General features: G+C 50.4%; 1 protein-coding gene across 1 annotated transcript in view; it reads left to right on the top strand.

Annotated features, from left to right (window-relative positions):
* Positions 1 to 21,579, top strand: part of MAPT (microtubule associated protein tau) — a 110,309-nt gene that overhangs the window by 55,048 nt on the left and 33,682 nt on the right. Inside the window, 4 exon segments of the mRNA XM_036836816.1 lie at positions 4,569 to 4,688; positions 8,804 to 8,890; positions 15,389 to 15,454; positions 19,330 to 20,442. Of these exon segments, the coding sequence (XP_036692711.1) occupies positions 4,586 to 4,688; positions 8,804 to 8,890; positions 15,389 to 15,454; positions 19,330 to 20,442 (1,369 nt within the window). The 5' untranslated portion in view covers positions 4,569 to 4,585.

The raw sequence follows: 21,579 nt of genomic DNA, 5'->3' as shown, positions 1-21,579 counted from the left end.
AGATAAGAAAAAAAGAGACCCAAAAAATCAAACAAATAAAAATTAAAAAAAAAAAAGAGTGGCCTCAGCAATATGCAGGACTACATCCTTCCCTCCACCCCAAGAGATTTAGAAACAAGAATAAATGGGAAAACATACCTTGCTCTTGGGTGGAGACACTAAATATTGTGAAGATAGCAACTTTTATCGTTTTGGCTCATCATGCAGTTCTAGCCAAAATCCCAATGGAATTTTGAGAATTTGAGGAAAAAATGTTCTAAAGAGCACCTGGTAGAGAAAATGTGCAAGAAGGTCAAACAATTTTGAAAAAAGAAGATGAGAGTGTCTGAGCCCACCTAGAGAATAAGACTGGAGATCCAACACTTAAATCGGGAGGCTCTAGCACCAAAATTGACAGGTGAATGGAGCAGAATAGATGGTTCACTCACCTGGGGAAAGAGGGCAGATTGTTCTATGAATAGGGCTGGGCCCATTGGTTTAGCTGTTGCATTTGGGAGAAAATTTTTTAGATTCCCACCTCATATCATACACTTAAATAAATTCTAGATGAATTAATAAATTTAATACAAAGAATTAGATCACTAAAAAAATAGTAGAAAAATATTTATGATCTTCACATACTATAGAGCAATGGAATAAATCACAAAGAAAAATAGACTTGACTGTATGAAAGGTAAAACCCGTCAGTAGAAGCCATCAGAAACCAAAATAGGGAGTTCCCTGGTGGCCTAGTGGTTAGGATTCAGGCTTTCACTGCCATGGCCCAGGTTCAGTCCCTGGCTGGGGAACTGAGATCCCACAAGCTGTGCGGTGTGGCCAAAAAAAAAAGAAAGAAACCAAAGTAAAAGGAGAAGCTATTAGCCACAAATATGATAAAGGGTTCATGTCACTCATAGATTAAGAACTCATTCAAATCATTACAGTGATCACTGAGGCATGACAGAGAAGCAAAGGATGTAAATGGGCATTTTATAAAAGAAGCCAGTGCATCAGATTTTTGCTTTTACACTTCCATCCACCGTGTTCCAAATGGGAAAACTTAGTCCTTGAAAGGAATTGATCAAATCTACAAAACAAAACCACGGGGCTCGTTAAACTTCTTAGTGTTCCCTAAAACCTTAGCTGCAGGTTGAACAGAACGACCTGATTTGGCTGATCTGGCTCACCCGGGCCAGGTGTAGTGTCTCCAGCCAGTTTGGGAGGCCTTGCGCTTCTGGGCTGATTCTACCGCTCCCGCGTGGGGCTCCTGGTGAGTCAGCAGGTGAGGTGACTCATGGACCCACCCCGGGCACGAGCAGCTGGGCAGTGACCAGGGATGTCCTGAGAGAGGCTTCACCAGGAAGCAGCGAGGGAGGCGTTACTTCCTAGAGTTGGGTGGGGAGCAGTAGTTGACTCCTTTGATAATGAAACTTGTTCCTCTTAGCACAAGGGTTCTTGTTTTGGGGCTTTCTAAGGGAAACAGACCATCAGTATATCTCAGGGTAGAGAATATCGCCACCAGATCCTAAGTCTTGAAGGATGAATTGGGCTTTGATCTTCCCAGGATAAAGTCCTGCCCATCCTTGGGGAGATAGCAAAGGTTTGGAGATGTTCAGCCTCAGATGCCTCTCCCGAGAGCTCTCTGAGAGACAAGGGCCTCAGTCAGAATGAAAAATAACTGCCTGGGAGGGACCAAGCCACCCACCCTCTGCCTCACCCAGAGGAGGTCTCACTGACCTCATTCTTAGAACCATCCTAAGCCCTCCCAGCTTCTTATCCTACATCATGGGTAGAGAAGAGAGCTCAATCACCCACACCAGCGTGTCCTGCCTAGAAAGGAGAGAAATGGAGCTGGACCTGAGTATGCCAGTGGCCAGCTGGTACAAACACAGTGCCAGAGGCTGGCTGTCTTCCCACACCTATGTCAGTATTAGGTGGAGTGTCTGCCCCAGGTGGACCCTCCCACCCTGTAGCCCACCATTTATATGACTTGCCCAATACCTGTCAGAGGTAAGACTGTGGATTTTAGAACATTTGGCAACTCATAATACATTTTGACAATGCGTGACATCAGGTACGCCCTCCACACCTGGCCCATAGCAGACATTACTCATTGATCACAGAAGCCAGAGAGCTAGTACAGTGGAGGCTTGGAGGAGAAAGAAAGGCTTGTCCTCTCCAGTTTGTGTTACCAGTTCTCCCCCTGACAACTCGCCTACGGCTACTGAAAAACAACTTGTGAAATGAGAACAGAAACATAGGAGGATAACTATTAACAAATTATAAAGGAAAACTAGAGATTTAAAGTAACGAAAGCAAACAAAATTAGAATAAAGGTAAGAACATAAAGGAAAGGCAGTAAAGAAAGGGAAATGGCCGCCCAAATTTTAAAAATGAAGACTAAATTTATGTCAGAATTATAAAAAAAATGATAAAAGTTACAGTTATAAAAAAGAGAGATTAAAAGAAAAAGCAACCTAAAAGTTTAGAAAGATAGAAGATAACAGGGAAATATATTTTAAAGGGATTTCAAAAGGTTAATGACCCTCTGGGCAACTTTTACAATCTTTCTGTAAGTCTAAAATTATCTCAAAAAATTTAAAATATTAAGTGAAACGCTAACATGAATCTGGAGTGAAAATTCAAAGTAAAAATAATGAAAAAATAAGGATATAAATAAATATATGTAAAATAAACCAATAAATATGTGTAAATAAATATCTTTACTTAGATATGTTTTATTACATATATAGCAATATATATGTATTTATTACATATCTTTATATAAAGATATGTAATAAATCAAATAAATATATGTAAAATAAATCAAAACATAACTGAGATTTTAAAAGGGTAAGAAATAGGGCTTCCCTGGTGGCGCAGTGGTTGAGAATCTGCCTGCCAATGCAGGGGACACGGGTTCGAGCCCTGGTCTGGGAAGATCCCACATGCCGCGGAGCAGCTAGGCCCGTGAGCCACAACTACTAAGCCTGCGCGTCTGAAGCTTGTGCTCCGCAACAAGAGAGGCCGCAACAGTGAGAGGCCCGCGCACCGCGATGAAGAGTGGGCCCTGCTCGCCGCAACTAGAGAAAGCCCTCGCACAGAAACGAAGACCCAACGCAGCCAAAAATAAATATAAATAAATAAATAAATAAAAATTTAAAAAAAAAGAAATAAAAACCAAGATCAAAAATTATAAAAGTTTAAAGGGAGGAAGTAGAAGCAGCTAGAACAGGGGAGTTTCAAAGATAAGAAAAAATATAAAGTAGCAAATAAATAATATGAGATAACTAGATCATTTAAAAGGAAAATATCAAAGTAAAATACAAGAGACTCAAATTACAGAGATAAAAATGTAAAACATGGGATAATCCAAAGTAGCATGAATGAACCACAGCAAAATGACATACTCAAAAGTTCAGAAATTCAAAGTTATGAGTTATTTTTAAGATAAAGAATTAAATATTGTCAGTAAGGAAGAGGGCAGAGTATGATTAAATGATCGTTTCTAGTGGGCTTTGTTGAGCTGAAGCCACCTCTCAGCTGGGGCTTTTGCGGGAGGGGAACGTATGCTGCTCTTCAGCCCCAAATTCATGCCCCCGCACTGTGCCCTGTTAAGGACTTAGCCTGGCTCTCAGAATGCACACCCGAGGGTCCTGGTGGGAACCAGTGAGGTGAGTGAAAGCCCGTCCCTGACCTCGGGGGGCCACCTGACTCAGAGCTGGGGAGTCGGGACACCCAGGTCAAGTTGGTTCCATTGCACTGCAGCGTGTGATTGAACGATCACGTTGCTTCTCTGTGCCTCATTTTCCTCACCAGCAGTGCCCAGCTGATGCCTTCCCTCTCAGTAAAAAAAAAAAAAACAAACCCATCAGGGACTTCCCTTGTGGTGCAGAGGTTAAGAGTCCGTCTGCCAATGCAGGGGACACAGGCTTGAGCCCTGGTCTGGGAAGATCCCACATGCCGCGGAGCAACGAAGCCCGTGCGCCACAACTACTGAGCCTGTGCTCTAGAGCCCGCGAGCCACAACTACTGAGCCCACGTGCCACAACTACTGAAGCCCGCGTGCCTAGAGCCCGTGCTCCGTAACGGGAGAGGCCACCGCAACGAGAAGCCCTGGCACTGCAGCAAAGAGTAGCCCCCGCTGGCCGCAACTAGAGAAAGCCCGTGCGCAGCAACGAAGACCCAATGCAGCCAAAAATAAAAATAAATAAATTTATAAAATAAAATAAAATTTTAAACCCCATCAAACTACTAGTCAGCAGCATTTACTTTTTAATGAAGTGGAAAGAGCAGTGAGCATAGTAACAAGTCAGGCCTGCTGAACCTGCCCACCTGATGGTTTTGGACATGAACTGATGTGATGCTGGTGAATTAAAAGTGCACATACAAGTAAATAACACTTCGGCAGCGATACACCCTGTGGATGAGGTTGGGCATCTGGCTGTTGGGGAGGAGAGAGGGGAGGTGGAAATCTGCCTGCTGTGAACTGGGGAGGTGGCACCTCTCTCTCCCTGCCCCCTACCCACCCCCAAGTACTTAGCCTCAGCACAGCACCCCGGCCCTCACCTCCCATCTTCGTTCCCCAGGTGGGCTTTGAACCAGGATGGCTGAACCCCGCCAGGAGTTCAACGTGATGGAAGACCATGCTCAGGGGGACTACACCCTGCTGCAAGACCACGAGGGTGACGTGGAGCACGGCCTGAAAGGTTAGTGCACGGCCCTGCGTAACGGGCCCGGGTGCTGTGGGGATCACGGCCCACCGATTGCTCTGGAAAGGGCTGGCAGGCAAGGTTCGCATCCTGAGTTTTAAAGGAGTCTTAAATACTGTATTGTGTTAGATTGTCAATAGACTTGAAACCTCATTAATTTGAGTGAGCCAACAGAACTCAAAATGTGAGACTATTTGAAAATCTGCCTTTTGCAAAGGAGAGTTTGCCACATACGTGGATATCGTATGATAAAGATTGCTGGAGGCTTGTTGGTCTAATTAATACAAGGGTGCTCTGTTGAGTCTTTAACCATACCCATTAACCTACAAATCAGCAGGATTTATTAGCATGCAAAATACATGACTTTATACATTATTTTTTTCTCTTCCTTAATAGGCCTGTCTGGCCCCTATTTGGCCAGAGTTGGTTAGCTCAGGGTTTCTTACTGTCCCTATTATACCTTAATAAACCACATCAACCTCTAAATGTTCTATAGCACAGTCTTTTGGCCCAGTTGGCTTGGCCTCCTCTCTCCCCTTCACTGCACTGTCTGACCACCGAGATCGGGGAGCCCCGTGGAGCACACAGAGCCCTCTCTCTGGCTCCAAATGCTAGTTCCTGCATCGCTGATGGGAGCACCAAGCTGACCTGTAGGGCACTGGGTTGTACTATAAGGAACCCTCTCCCCCCAGTGTCACTGGTGGCCAGTGCCCCCTGGAGCAGCCCACCGTGCAGCCCCGGGATAAGAAAGACTAGGTCCCTGTCTTCTAGACCCATTTCTAAGGAGATGAAATGGCAGTCTACTTTTCTCTTTTAATGCTAAAAATAACAAGCCTGGGATGTGCGGTGTCGATGGCAGTGGTAGAGCTCCAAGGTGGGAAGGGAACTCTTCTGGGTACATCTATCTGGGAAGGTTCCCTCGAAGAGGCGGGGTTACCAGAAGGAGCCCTGGGTTGGGGAAGCACATGGAGAAAACATCCCTACCTGGGAGACGCTTCAGGACTCGTTGAGGGGGCCTTGTTTCAAAGGCTGACTTCTCTGTACCTGTTTAAGCAGAGAACACATTTGGAGGCAGAGCTTGGGAATCAGACAAGTGGGCTCCAAGTTGGGGGAGGTGAGGGAAGAAATGGGCTGTCCCCGGAGCTCAGAGGCCGCCCTCTGGCCTTCTTGGGAGCCCACCCAGCCCGAAGCTCTGGGTGAGGGGAAATGCCTGCTCCCATTCGGCTCGACCCTCCCCTCCTGGTGTCAGGCACCAATGGTGGCAAGAAACGTGCATTCTGACCTCTCCCAGGCCACAGCGTGGCTCCAGCCAGAGCTGCTAATTTTCAGCTCCCCAAGGGGTTGGAGTGGCAGCTGGGCCCTGAGAGCTCCCTCATCTGAGGACCTGAGCCCCCATCCCTCCACATGAGTGTTCTGCCTCATTATCAGTATCGCTGCTTTCACTGTCAAGTGTCCCTATTTGGGTGATACAGTATATGGCTGCCCTACTTACAAATGGGACTTCCTTAAAATGATGATTCAGGCGACTTCCCTGCTGGTCCAGTGGTTGAGACTTTGCCTTCCAAGGCAGGGGGTGTGGGTCTGATCCCTGCTTGGGGAGCTAAGATCCCACATGCCATGTGGCCAAAAACCCAAAACATAAAAACAACAGAAGCAATATTGTAACAAATTCAATAAAGACTGTGAAAATGGTCCACATCAAAAAATATCTTTAAAAAAAAAAAGATGATTCAGGCATTTTTGTAGAACTCTACAAAAGTTGGCAAAGGGCTTTGGCCACCGACGTCTCAGGTAGCGCTCACAATAACCAGTGAAGGCGGAGGTTGCCTTCCCCAGTTTACAGGTGACAGAGTTTCGTGTCTGAGATTATGGGGCTAGTATAGCCTTCAGCTCCATGTCAGCTGTTTTTGCCTCTGGTCACCCTTAGCCAAGTCTCCTTGAAGCGTCAGTTATTAAACTCTTGTGGGTGGAATCCAACTTAGAATCCCAACATACTGAACTCTGCCCCAGATGAATTGTGCCAATGAAAAAATGGTGCTCTTGGGAATTCCCTGGCAGTCCAGTGCTTAGGACTCAGCGCTTTCACTGCTGTGGCCCAGGTTCCATCCCTGGTCGGGGAACTAAGATCCCACCAGCCAAAAGAAAAAAGAAAAATGATGCTCTGTTTAGGGTAGCCTGGTTTAAAAATTAAGTTAAAATATATATATTGTGTTGTCACAAATGTACCATAATAATGTAGGATGTTTACAATTTGGGAAACTGGGTGTGGGGTATCCTCTGTGGTCTATCTTTGCAGTTTTTCTGTAAATCTAAAACTGTTATCAAATTAAAAGTTCATTTTTTTAAAGTCCGGGGAAAAAAGTGGTTTTTACCACTTTCATTTTTTGAAAGAGAAACTAAATTCAATTTGTAAAGTAAGAACAAATTTACCAAGTTATTTTGTGTCTCAGAGGTGCTTAAAGTATGTTTACTGAAACTCCTCAATTCTTTTAACATAAAACGTGATTGGAAGTTCTATCCTGAAACAGATGTATGTATGAATATGTATAATATATATGCAAATTTTAAGATGCTAATAACCTTTTTGTCACTGCTTTGAAAGAAAAGTGTTTGAAGACAGTTTAAACAAACTTACCCAAAGGATATACTTGCCAAGAAAGCAAGTTGATACCTAAGAGATTTTCATAGTTCTCATCAAATTTGTTCTTGCTACTAAGGATTTAGAATGAGTTATTTTTATATGGGGAGAGAAAAGTGTGACTTGACAGAAGGTGTCACTTTACAAGCAACATTTTAGATAAGTGAATAATGACAAGAAACCACATGTAAAATATTAAAACAAAGAGCATCTGCATTGATGCTAAAAGTTGGAATAGGGTTAGATAGAGCCAAAGAGAGCTGCAAAGTGGGTAAAAGCTGGTTAACTGATAAAATAATGCACCCACATGAATTAAAAGGTGTTAATGAGTTAACTTGTTAGACCTTCCAGAAGAGCCTCAGAAGAGGCTTCTTCCTCCTTCCTTCCCTCCCTCCAAGAAATTTAACAAGGATAAAGCAGATGATGACAGTTGTAGGCTGGGGATGGATTGGGGGAGGGGTGTTTGGGGGACAAGTGTTTGAGGCACCCTCACGCCCATAGGCTTCTGTGCTCTGGCAGTCGAAGCTGGTCGGTAATAAGACCCGGCAGACAGTCTGCATGATGTTCCCTCACTATGTGTCCAGAGCCTACTTGAGGGAGTTGGCAGGTTTTTGCAAGCTCCAGGACCGGAAGCTTCTTTAGAATCAGCCCTTCTTTGGCTGGATGGGTGCAGCCAGGGCTGAGTGTCCAGGGATGGCGTTCTAGCAGAGGGTGCGACATGTCTGATCTCGAAGTGCACTAGAACATCACTTGCCTTTTTTCATCTCGTGAGTCTGCTTCATGCAGAACCAGCTCCCTGTCCTGTATCTCCAAGGCTGCCCCCACCCCAGGTGGAGTGGCTTTTGCAGAGTCCATCAGAGCTCCCTTGGCTGTGGATTCTGAAAGGACAGTTTTCTTATAAGTAGCGATGGCTGACATTTCAGGTGTAACTCAAGGCTTGTTGGGCGGTACTTGGAGACACAGCCAAGTGTACAGTTAGAAGTAAGTACTGTGTCTGCCCTGAGCTAATTCCTTTGCAGAGGAGGGAGTTGGATCTCTGAGTGTTTTCCCAGGTCATTAATTGTCATTAATTCATGGCAGTGATCTCCCATGAATCTCTTCAGTTGGGAAACACAAAGCCCCAAGTTTACTTGTGGTTTAGCTTTCTGGTGTCTGCTGCCCGTTTGTCAATATAAGAGCCTTTGTCTCAGTTGGAACCACCAGCTAATTAAGAGGCAGTTTCTCCTCTCGTCCCAGAACAGGTAAACATTGCGTGCCTCTTTGCCTGGTGACCCTGGTTTGGGGGCCCAGTTGTGTTGGGGTGGGGGTGGGATTGGTCCCCTTTGTGGTTTTATCATGTGGCCACAGTCCATCCGTCTGGGTTCCACGCTGGGTGATTTCAGCTCCAAAAGACACTGTCCCCAGGGTCCTCTGAGGTCGAAAGCAGGGGTGGAGAGAGGCAGCCATTCTGAGGGGCTCATTGTATATGTTCCAGAATCTCCCCTGCAGACCCCGGCCGATGATGGATCTGAGGAACCAGGCTCTGAAACCTCTGATGCTAAGAGCACTCCAACGGCGGAAGGTGGGGCCTCCCTCTTCTCACGGCTTTATTCAAGCAGCTCCTCCCATGCTCCGGCCTGCGCTTAGCCACGCTTTGAGCTCATACGTGCCACCCTTCCTGGCTGCATTTGCTGCTGCCGCTCCCTCTGGCTGAGAGATAGCTCGCTCGGTGCTTTGCAGGACGGGGCTCAGGCCCCGGGTGTTGTGGGAGCCACGCTCTGTTTTGATGCCTTGCTCGCTAGGATCAGGTGTGGGCAGCTTCATCGTGTGTGAGTTTTGAGGCAGCCACATTTGAACAGGCTGGGATCTGTGGCAAAGCAGGGCCTGACCTCAGCTCCACAAAGCCCCTGCTCCTCGCCCATTGTCTCCCCAAACTTCTTTCATGAGCCACCAGGTCCTGAAGCAGCCGTTTGGCTGAGGAAAGGGCAGGTCAGTGCACATCTCGAAGCTCACACTTTGGGACTGGTCTTGGTTTAGTATCCTTCATTTCTTGAGCTTGGCCTGGGTGTCTGGACCTTGGCCATGGTGTTTGTTAGTTCCAGCCCGTCTTCTAACCTGTCCTCTGTAGACATTTGGTGTCTAAGTTATGACAAAGCTGCTAATGTATTTCCTGAAGTGTTCCTTGGTCCTGATTTTGACCATCTTCTCTTGCTTCCCATCTATATCAGTCAAGACTGTGTTGATCGCAGGTAATGGAAAACCCAACTAACTGTGACATACATATGAAGAGGTTTATTTGTCTCACATAATAAAATGTCTGGACTTGGGCAGCAGCTTCTCAGTGTCAACTATTTTGTCTTCTGCAATCATTAATGGCTGGATTGTTGCCTTATGGTTACAGAATGGCTGCTGTACCTCCAGGCATCACATCTGCCTTCAAAGAAGAAAGAAAGTAGCAAAGCCAAAAGAGCCCTGAAACCAAATGTGTTCCCTTTTTATTAGGAAGGCAACAGTTTTTCTGCAGGCCCCACCTAACCAACTTCTGTTTATGTATCATTGGCCAGAACTGGGTCTCATGGCCACTCCTGGCTGTAAGGGAGGCTGGGACATTGAGCATTTTGCCTTCCAGGCTCTTTAGCAGGAAAAATCAAGGAATAAGGGCATTGACAATGGCTTTTGAGGAACCAGTCGGCAGTATCTACCCCTCCATCTCTCCATCCTCTCCAAGGTTCTATTCTCAGCACTTCCCTGGGCCCTGCCCATGACTTTGATGAGAACCTGGCCCCAGCATCTCCTCAAGCGTCCACCTTTGGATGAATTCAGAAAGTGGCTGTCAAGTGCCTGCCAATTGATGGTGCATCCATGGAGGATATAGTGGTTGTGGCCCTTCCCCCCCTTTGCCCCCCCCCCCCCACCTCTGAGGTTCTCAGCCTAGTGAAGAGAATACCAGACCAAATGCTGTTTGCTCTCCTTCTTAGAGCCAGTGATGTTAAGACATAGCCTGCTTATCTTGTTAGGACAGTTTTGCAAGTTGCCTACCGCCCTGAGAAGGTCCTGAAACACTAATGCCAGATTTTATGCCAGCCTTCCAAATCAGCTTTATTCTGGAAGAATCTACCAACCAAGTCTTGCTGCATTCTGGACCCTGTCCATGTGTGCATCCCAAGAGCTTCAGCTCTGGCCCCACAGGGAATGGGGGAGCCTGCTGGGGCTGGACTCTGCCAGGCTGCTCCCGAGACAACCATAATAAAATGGACTCCTTTTGACGAACCTGACTCAGACTCTTGGGAAGCTTTCAAAGCTGACAACTCCTTATGTTTGCCCAGAATGGCCTGGGAGTATGCCAGGGCATTGCTCAGGGAAGAATGCCGATTTGGAAGTGTTCACCTCGATGAGAGACCAACAGCAACTCCTGGTGGTGGATCTTTTCCTCCAGCCTCTGCTCTGAAGGTGGATCCATATGTGGGCCTGTTGTCAAGCACCTGACTCCAGACAGGGCCGGCCTGTTCATTGCCACCCAGGGGAGTCTGTGGTTTTAATCCATGGGTCATGGGCTCCAGGAGACAGGGGGATTAGAACTGGAAGAAAACTTGGAGGTCACCTGGTGGTGATACTCCCATTTTGCAGATGAGAAAACTGAGACCCTAGGAGGACAAAGGACTTGCCCAAAGCCAGCCTCCCAGCAGAGCCATAGACTCCAGCCCTGACTGCAGAGTTCCTGCACTGCCTTGGTCCCAATCCCATTCTCCTGTTCTGCAGTGCTCTAAGGCTCAAACACTTGTGACAAGTCATCTGATTTTAAACACTTCCTCCTTAAAAACACTTGCGACCGTCCCCAGCCGTCCCTCTCACTGCAGTGTTTACAGGGGGGCTGTCCTGGCTTTCCTGGCAGAGGGCCTGGAAAGGCCCATGCATGGATGCCACTCAGAGTATTGATGTGCTCCCTGGGGAGATGTCAAAAGCTGGAGCACGGCTCTGGGCCCTGCTCTGTGGGGCTGCTTTTTTGCATGCGGCTGAGTCCCCTCCCCATCCCCATGCCTGCATCTCTGCATCCCCAAAGAGCAAAGGTGAGGGGCGTGGCACAGCTCGTCCCGGCCCCCTAAGGTGACTCTCCGTGGTTTCCAGACGTGACAGCGCCCTTAGTGGATGAGGGAGCCCCCGGTGAGCAGGCGGCCGCTCAGCCCCCCACGGAGATCCCAGAAGGAACCACAGGTGAGGGTGACTCCCAGGTCGGGGTGCCCAGCTCCCCTGCTGGAGGATGGGTGCACGTGGGGTTATGCCCGTCTCCAAGTGCAGCAGGAATGTGGGTGGACAGCAGCCTCTGGGAATCTCTGGTGGTTCTGAGCCTGATGCCCTTTTGCTTCCGTGGCTGGCTGCCTGCCTGCCTCCCAGAGAACAGAGGACCTTCTGGATTCCTTCTAGCGCCTCTCCTGTCTTAGCTCCAGAGAGTTCTCCGAGGCAGGCTGGTGGCAGATCCTGCCTTCACCCCCAAGGTCAGGCCACCCTCCTGCTGCGACTCTGCCAGCAGCAGGGTTACTTCCTCGGAGGTCAACAGCTCCCTGGGGGGCAGCCGAGTGTGCAGCGGCATCGAGATGGCCCACCCACACCTTTGGAGGATTGTAATTGGACAGTCCCCGAGGAACTCAGCGATGTAATCTAGCATCCATTTTTAGGACTATCTTTTCAAACGTATCAGTGTCAAACAGACATGACGAGACTGTCCTGTCAACACAGATGATGGGGAGTAGCCTAGACAGGGCACTGACCAGAAATAGCCCTGGACTCGGGGCCGCCAGAGTCACCTGTGAGCTGCCCAGGCCCTTAGGGAACAGCGAGCACAGCCCAGAGCCCTGGCTGTCACTTCCTTCACGTCCCCTTCCCCGGGCTTACGCACGACTCCAGCCGTTGGCTTGGTGATCTGGAGGGTGCTCAGCACGAAATGCAGAAGAGTTCTGGACCGTATGTCGCCAGCAATGGACAGCGGGGGAAATGTCCCCCGGCAGGAGTTTTCTTTCCTTCCTGAAGACGGGGCTCAGGGCAGCCGTTTAGGAAGCCTGCAGCCCTCTCCCGGGCCTGTGTGCTGGGCACACTGGGCAGGGGCCAAGCAGCACCACTGCCTCCTCCAAGTAGTTTCTATTTGCAAGTTGGTCTTCTGAGATGGGTGGGGGAATGTTCTGGAAGCTGGCAGGCCTCGTCCTTGACAGTGAAGGTCGTTTGAAGGCCGTGGAATGAATGACTCATGGTAACTTGGCTTTTGTCTCCCGCTGTCCCTTTACAATTGTGTCAGTGGGCGAAGCTCTTCCCCTGCCTGGGATGAAAACTCTAGCCACCTCTTGACTTTTGATCACTTCTGAGTTATCAAAAGTGTTTTAAGTTTCCACAATCACAAAACCCAGTCTGCAAATGCTGATTAGAACGTCCAGTCCTGCATAACAGCTAAAGCTGCAGCCCCTCCTCTCTGGGACTAGGGAGGGGGCGAGGACGGGGCAGGGGCAGGAAGGTTCTTACTGCGTTGGCGCTGCTGTGAGCCGGGTCCACATGGTCTGCAGGTGTTTAAAGCTGACTCTTTCTCTGTGGGGACCTTTTTGGAATTCTTCCAGACACCCCACCCTCACCATCCCCATCATCCCTTCCAAGGCCCCTCCCTCTGCGTTTGATTCCAGCAGACATTTCTTCTCTCTTTGGCCCCTTGGGGTCTGAAGAGCCACCTCCAGCCTCTCGCCTGCTGAGGTCGGCTTGCTCACATCAGTGGCCCTGCTGCATGTGGCCTGAGGCGCCCCCTCCACTATAGCTGCCCTGTGCCCACAACAGGTCCATGGGGAACATGGGTATTCTTTGCCCCAACACACTGTGGATATGCAGGCTGCCCGTAGGCTTTGCTCTGCCACCAAGGCAGGGCCAGCGTGTCTCTCCTTCTCTGGTTTTCCCAGGTGGGCTCGTGATAGCCGTCCACCATGTCCCTAACCATAGAGAACTCACACCACGTGTCTCCCCCTGGTGCCTTGAAACCCTCTCAGTGGGAGGAGATGGGAGGTGCCCAGGCAGCCACCCCCATCCCCCAAGCTGCTGTCTCTAAAGAAATCCTCCTCAAAAATTCTCTCCCCCTCCACCCTTTACATCCTCAATGAAGCGGGAGGTTTTAGGGTTGGGGGGACATTTTTTCAGCTGGTGGCTTTAACGATATGTACCTTAATTTAGCACCTCACTTGGGCATGTCCCCTTTGCTGTATCTTGGTTCTCCTATGAAGCTTCCCATTTGAGGTCCACTTGGGGGTGCAGTGTGGCCATCCCTTTGCAGGAATCCCTGCCTTGCGGGGTGAGCATGGCGCCCTCTTGGGGCTCCAGGGATATGGAGAAGCCATATAGGGATGTGACGGCCCAGCCACTGTCACACACCCTCCCTCTCTTCGGCTTCTCTGAGCATCTCCCTTGCTGGGATCAGGGGATGTCAGAGATGTGAGCAGCAGCCCGCAGTTTCTGATTTGCATCAGGACCAGGATATCAAGACACCGCGTGGGTAAGCGAAAGCGGTGGGCTTCCCAGTGCCACGGCGGTGATGTCATCGGCATGCCTCCTCGTGTCCTCTGTCTCCAGGACTCCGTGCCATTTAGCTGGACTTGCTGTCACTCTGAGCCTTTCTTCCATAACCTTGTCAGAAACTCAGATCAAACCTACGCTCAGAGTTGTGCTTCCCAGACAGTTGGCTGTTGTCAAGTGACGCGGAGCTGTCACCATTCGACCTCACAGGCCGTACAGTGTCAGCGTGCAGGGGACCCAGAGGTGTTCCTGCCTAGGAACTGGCAGTGGGGGAGCTGCCCGAGCCCACTGCTGGCCCCCTGCCCCTCGCCACAGCTGCCCTGGGCCAGCCAGCGGGCTGGCTGTTTATAAGGCCATCATGCGTCTGTCCAGCGACCCAGGGGGTCTTTCTTTGCCTCCTCCGTGTTCTCTGTGGTGGACCCGTATGGCAGGTGGTGGTAACCTGGCATTTCTGGTTTAGGTGTAGAGACTGAGTCATTGCAGCACTGGTGGCCCAGCCAGCAACTGGTGGGCATTTCTCAGGGTGGTGGCCGCTCTGTCACTGTCCAACAGGGCATGTTGGCTCTCCTGGGATCATGGGGTCACCGCACGTCAGTGTGCGACGTGACCAACTTGCCTTTTAGGGGCTCTTTCTTCCGGACAGTTGTATCCATGTTCCTGCCGCAATATCCCGATTTTTTTCATGATGCAGAAATTGGTGTTTTATGAAAGCTTATTGATTTTGGTACCACTGATGATCGGTAGCTTTTCTCAGTCTTTTTTTGTTTGGGATGGACTGTGGATCCCTAAGCAGGAGCCCAAGACACCCCAAAAGCTGCTCACTGACACTGCTGGCCTCCCTTTAACGAGGTAGCCCCTATTCTAAGCATGAGGTTAAAGGGGATTGCCCAGTAGTTTGGAGGAAAGAAACTGAACCGCCGGGGGGCCCCTACCGTGTCCGAGGCACTTTGCTAAATGCATTCACACCATTTTGTAGGCATCCTCACCACTCTCCTGCAAGGCGAGCCAGTGTCAACACCTTGGGATTCTAGAGTTGGAGACAGAGGCCCAGAGAGGCTGAGTAATGGGGGCACCTGGGTTTGAACCCCAGCCGGACTCCACAGCCCACGCCTTGTCCTTCCTGCACCTTTGCCGCCCGCCGCCCCAGGAGCGCTGGCTGGGGCTGGGAGGGCAGCCTCCGCCCGGACACAGCTCCCACAGCAGTGGCCGAGCAGCACATTGCTTCTCTGACCTCACCTGTCCTGTGTCTTTGTTGAGTGGGGTACTGAGGACCCTGGGCCCATTGTGGAGAAGGTCTTTCCTACTGGACTGTGTTGCCTGTAAGGTGCGTGGCTGTGTGGGTTTTGTTGAGTGAACTGTTTTCATCCACGTCCCCGGCAGTCACATTTGCAAAGAGCCAGAGAGGTGCAGCGCCTTGGTGCTGCTAAGGTGTGCCTTTCCTGAATGCTTTCAGAAACATAGCGGAAGAGGCGGGGAGCTTTGTCTCTAGCAAACAATAACTGTCTTTGCTTTTATCTTCTTTATTTGCTGACACACAAACCAGCTGAAGAAGCAGGCATTGGAGACACCCCCAACCTGGAAGACCAAGCTGCTGGACATGTGACCCAAGGTCAGTGGGCTAGAATTGCCTGCCACGCATGACGTGGGGGGTTGGGAAGAGGGGAATGGCGACACAGATGGACCCTACCTACCCTGAAAAGAGAATTTGGACCTGGGCCTTAATTCCTGATCTTTAGGAGTTGGTTTTTATCGAAGGTGGGCTATACAGATAGAGAAAGAGCTCTAGCTTTTTCTAGCCATTTCTGAGTCTTTCCTGAGGTGTTTAGTGTTCTGAAAGAAGCTGGCCCTGCCCAGCATGGGGAGTCGAGAATCAATGACCAGCAGAAACACAGATATGTACGATGAGTGATTTCCCCTGTAGGTGGCCCTCTGGCCTGTCCCAGGAGCAAAGCCTCAACCAGATCACCACTGAGCTATTTCTTTTCAACTTTCTTCTGTGCAACCTTCAAACCTTATTATGATTTTCTTCTCAGGGACCAAAACTGCTGTGCTCAAGAAAAGCAACTTTGTGTAATCACTGAGCATAAATGTTTTAAGAACTCAATTTTTTAAATCCTAGAGATTCCTGATCTTAGGAAACAGAGACCGCCGATACGACCTAGCTGGGTTTGTTTTCCGTCATTTGCTGCATAAAATGAATTTGACAGTCTACTGTGTAATGTGGAAGCTTCTAGATTGTAAGAAAGCAGGGAAAACACTGTTCTTTTCTCCAGAAAGTGATATGGGATTTGTATAGTGCCACCACTGGGGCCATCTGACTTTAGGAAGGCTCTGGGCCCTCAAGAAATGTCTCCTTGAAGGTGTTTTGAAGCCTAACTACACATTTCTGCTCCCCAGGGGTCCCTGCCCCATAGTGGGCTAGGGTTTCTCATCTCACGTGTCATGGAAAGGCATGTTTTCATTCTTAGGCTTACAAAGAGCTTCAGAAAATATTAGAAGGGATAATCATTATAAGGGGAGACCTCAGTCTATGTGTTAAATAACTAGAATCCTGCCTCCTGTTTCTTTTAGGTTATGATTTGCAGCTTTTAGGTAAAATTAGAGGTTTTTATAACCTCTGGAAATGATGATCTATTTCCATAAAAAGAAATGATGAGTTTTTTCTACCAATTTTTATTGCAGGCTATGTCTCCATGCCCCTAAAACATATTCCATGCAACAAAAAGATCAGGCCATCAGCTTTCCTAGAAACTTTACTTTTGTGCTAACTGAATTTTTAACTTTCCCAGCACTGGCCTAGAGTCATATAGATATAAAGATGAACACCAGGTAACATCTGCAATGGGAAATTGGCAGCAAATCTGTGAACACGTGGAGGTTTCTACCTCTACTCCCAAGGCCAGTATTTAATGTCTTGACTGGAACTGCTGGTCCAAATGGCCAAGCCCAAGCTCCACAAGCAGTGGAACCTTGTGAAATTCAGGCACACTGGTGATCCGCAAACATTTTATTTGACACAGGCCTGCAGTCTGTTTTGTACAAAAACAAGCAGATTTAGGGAGAGCCATGTATACAAAAGCACAGCTATTATCTCTTTCTTGCTTTCCTGCTGCAGAAGGAAAACCTCTGGCAGCCTGTGTTCATGAAGTACTAAGACAGAAAAGATGTTTCAGGATGGAGCTGCAATTGGCTGAGTATTAGGTGTGGGGAGACCCTACGCATCTCACCCCTACTCACGCCAGGGTAGACCTTTCTTCTGTGAGTGTCTCCAGGACCAGGTCTCCCAAGGGAGTGTGGGGACACAAATTTAACACATCAAACTGTGTTTTCCCAAATATTTTTTACCTTGGACCCACCCCCGGTGATTGCTACGTTTAATATTTACTGAGCGCTTTGCAGTCTTCTGGGAGCTGAATAGAATGTTCTCCCAGCCTGGCTCCTTCCTCCAGGAGTGCAATGGCATGAGCTAAGGTTCCTCACACACACATGCACACGCACACACGCACACATATGCTGTACTATCATCTATTGGTAACTTTTCAGGCTGTGTTTACTCTGTATGTTTGGTGTCCTTGTTTCTATTTAATGAGGGGCTTTTCAAGCCCTGCAGCGCATCAGAATACAGTGACACCCACATCACGAGCAATTTCTAGGAAGCTCGGGAGGAAAGCTTTTTCCAGAAGGCGCTGGAGACCTGGCCCGTCAGTGGGTGTAAGGACCAGCAGCTGCTGCCGCCTCTGGTCTGTTGAGCGGTAGGTTGGGAAGAAGAGGCACTGAGGCACCTGCTCAGGCTGCCTGCTGCCCAGCTTGTTTCCTCCGTCTCTGTCGTTTGGGCGGTTCCTCCCCGAGACTGACCAGGGGCCCCCGTGAGGTGCCTGTAGACCCCGCGGAAGGCGGAGATCAGCACGTTTTCCTGACACGCCTTCATGTACTGATCCCTGGCCTTGTGGCAGGCTCTGTGGCATGGCTAGGAACACGAGATGAGTGAGATGGTGAGCTCAGGGCCCCCGTGTAGGGGTGGGAGGTAAGGCTGAGCTGGGCCTCTTGATAAGGGTCCAGTGGGCAGCTGCAAGGACTCAGACTGGGTTGGGGCGAGAGGGACGTGTTACCCATGTGTGTGGACACCTGTGTTCTCCCACCTCCTTCCCCTCCCCTCATCCAGTCTCTTTCTCTTCCGAGACCCCCAATCCTTTGGGGTTCCAGATTTTGTTTAGAGGAGAGCCGTGAAGTTGTTCTGGAACTAGGTAGGATGTTTGAAGAGTTGGGAGTTAAAACAAATACAGGATGTTTATTAGGAGAACCAATGAGCATACATCTCCTGTCCTTAATACACAGATACTTTTTTTTTTTTTTTTTTTTTTTGGCTGTGTTGGGTCTTCGTTGCAGTGCGCGGGCTTCTCCTTGCAGTGGCTTCTCTTGTTGCGGAGCACGGACTCTAGGCGCGTGGACTTCAGTAGTTGTGGCACGTGGGCTCAGTAGTTGTGGCTCACGGGCTCTAGAGCACAGGCTCAGTACTTGTGGCGTACGGGCTTAGTTGCTCCGCTGCATGTGGGATCTTCCCAGAGCAGGGATCAAACCCGTGTCCCCTACATTGGCAGGCGGATTCTTAACCCCTGCGCCACCAGGGAAGTCCCAATACACAGATACTTTAAGGAGAGGTTCACATGAATGTCGCATGAATGCAGCAGAAAAAAGGGAAGTGTGCCCTCCATCCACTGGGTTGGCACATGGCAAGTGGTGTGATAGGGGTGAAGCAGTGGTCCCCGTGGGCCGCCCATGTCTTTGCCGTGCAGACCACCTTTACTGCTATGGTGGTCGCCTCACCTCGTGCAGAAGGCTGTCCATAATCCACGATCTGGATACACCTGAACCGTGTTTCTGTTACTGGGGTCTCATGGCAGGTCTATTAGTAAAGACTTGAGCCCTGGCGGTGATACGTTTTGGGTTTTTCAAATCTGTCACGGTGGGTTTGTAGGCACCTGCTGGTTTCATTCAGCAAAAAGGGGGAACAGAGAGAGAAGGAGAGGAAAAGAGGTCCTCTCTGCGCCCCAGCCAGGTCCCAGCTAGAGACCAGTCTTCCGGAGGCTCGCTGTCCCTGGAGAGGAGGACAAGCTTCGTGGCTGGTGGAGTTAGCACGAGGCAGCCCCAGTTAATGACAGGATGCTCGGAGCCCAACCAGACCCACGATGGGCAGAGGGATAATGCCGGCACTAGACGGGGCTTTGGTCCAAAGATGAGAAAAGTGAGGCCCAGGGAGGGGAGGTGCTCACCCAGCAAGTTGGTGGCATATAGACCAAGAGACCTTTCATTCTGAGCAAAGAAAATCAGCGAGGGTGAGCCCAGAGCGTGGGCTCCTTTTTCTTGGTTAGGTGGGCTTGAGATGCCATTTAAATGTCCTTTTCTTCTTTCAAAAGTGTGTCCCCTCTCTTAAACACTTAATGCGCTCTTGCTAACCTTTTGCCACCTCCGCCTCTTCAAACCCAGAGGAGAGGAGAGTTCCAGGCCAGCAGAGGGAAGTGTCTGAGAGGCCCCCTGCTAATGGGCTTAGCTCTCAGGTCCAGCCTGCACACGGCCAAGAAGCTTCTGGGGTCTCCGAGCTGCATCTGGGGGAGAAACAGCCAGAAGCTCCCGTCCTGGCGACCTCTCACCTTTCCCAGCATCATCCTGTCTGCCAGCCGCCTCTCCCACCAGGAGGCCCTCAGGAGCCCCACCAGGAGTGGGGACCGAAGCGAGGGGAGCAGGCCGAGGAGGGACTGGCCTTTCCGAAGCCCACCTCCCCTGGATGTCTCCAGACGGAGCCTGGGAGTGTCAAGGTTGTCCAGGAAAGCTTCCTCAGGGAACCAGGGTGCCGTGGAGGTGAGGCCATGGACCCCGGGACCCCAGGTCTGACCTGCCAGCACGTGTCTGACATGCCTGGGGCTCCCATCCTGCCTGAAGGCCCCAGAGAGGCCACACACCAGCATTCGGGGCCAGAACCTGAGGATGCAGACGGCAGCTGCTGTGGCTCTGAGCTGCTGGAGCGCCAGCTTCTGGGAGACCTGACCCAGGAGGGGCCGCCTCTGAAGAGGGAACAGGGCAAAGAGAGGCTGGGGGGCGAGGAGGTGGATGAAGACCGGGACATTGATGAGTCCTCTCCCCAGGACTCCTTTCCCTCCCAGGTCTCCCCACATCTGCAGAGCCCCACAACCCGAGGCGGGCCAACCCCCGAGGCAGTTTCCGGAGAAGCCCCTGGGATCCCTGGTTTCCCAGCCAAGGGTGCCATCCCCCTCCCTGTCGATTTCCTCTCTAAAGCTTCTGCAGAGACCCGGGTCTCAGAGCCCGATGGGCCCGGGGAGGGGCCCCCAGCGGAAGGGCACGACGGGCCCCCCGAGTTCATGTTCCACGTGGAAATCAAAGCCAATGTGCAGAAGGAACAGGGACCTTCGGAGGTGGATTTGGAAGGGGCTGCACTTCCTGGGGCCTCTGGAGCAGAGCAAGAGCCCCGGGGCCCCTCTGAGGGCGAGGACACAAAAAAGACTGACCTTCCAGAACCATCTGAAAAGCAGCCTGCAGCTGGTCTGCCGGGGAAACCCGTCAGCCGGGTTCCTCAACTCAAAGGTCTGTGTCTTGAGCTCCTTTGCTCCTGCCCGGCGACCTTGTGTGCCACCCAGGCTGCGGGCACTGCCACTGAGCTTCCAGCCCCTCCTTGGCTCCTGCCGCTTCCAAGGCCCCCGGGGGACAGCCACCAAACCAGCCACCTGGGCCTCTGCTCACCCCCCCGCCTCCTCCTGCCCTTCAGGCTCCTCTCACGCTTGCCCTCCGTTTTGCATGTCACCAACACCCCCCGCCCCGTGCTTTCTGCCCTGTTCGCTTCTCTGGCCACTTGTTTTATCCACAAGGTTCCATCGGCCCTCTGGAGGCTGGTGGGCCACACTCCAGAGAGAGCATAGCAGCTCTTCCCACTTTGGAGGGCTTGTTATGGGTCTCAGATTCATTGCCTAGAACCCTCCCAACCCTCCCAAGTGGGCATAATTAGCCCCAATTTGCAGGTGAGGAAACTGAGGCTCGGAGAGGTAAAGTACCTTGCTGAAGGTCACTGAGTATTAGGTGATGGAGCCAGGTTTGGAATCCAGGTAGGTCTGCTCCGAAAGGCCCTTCCTTCCCTATACACCACAGTGCCTTCCAGAAGGTCCTGAAGTGTGTCCTCCTAGCCCGGAGACTCAGAGGGCACATGCCTATCTTCTTCGGCTCTGTCAGTGGACAACACATCACATGTAGCAGGAGACACACACAAGCATTCGGAGGTGGCCCAGAGTCCCCACCCCCACTCCACTCCACCCTGCCTTGCGTCAGGATAGACAGTGAGCGGAAACAAAAACTCCCTGTGGAAGAAAACACTTCCTCGTCCCTCGGCAGAGCCCAGGCAGTCCCTGTGCTGGGATCGCAGGGGTCTCAGCCCTGGCCCAGTCTTGAGCCCTGGGAAGCGTCACTACAGCAGCCCTTCAGGAGCTGGAGAGATGGGAGGGGAGGTTCAAAAGGGTCAGGGTCTGTGTCCTGTCAGTGAGAGGACAGTTTATACTCCAGAGGAGGCCTCATGGCCACAAGTCGGGCACATTCATATATTTAGGTCCTGTAGCATTTTAGAATTATTTGTGGGGCCCAGAAATTGAGGCTACTTAAGCTGTCAGTTGCAGACATCTGGTAAATGTGGATTAGAGGCTACTCGTCGTGAAAACTTTGGAATGTTATAGATAA

This window comes from Balaenoptera musculus, chromosome 20 (genome assembly GCF_009873245.2).
Source record: "Balaenoptera musculus isolate JJ_BM4_2016_0621 chromosome 20, mBalMus1.pri.v3, whole genome shotgun sequence".
NCBI lineage: Eukaryota > Metazoa > Chordata > Mammalia > Artiodactyla > Balaenopteridae > Balaenoptera > Balaenoptera musculus.
This window is presented reverse-complemented; position numbering and strand designations above follow the sequence as displayed.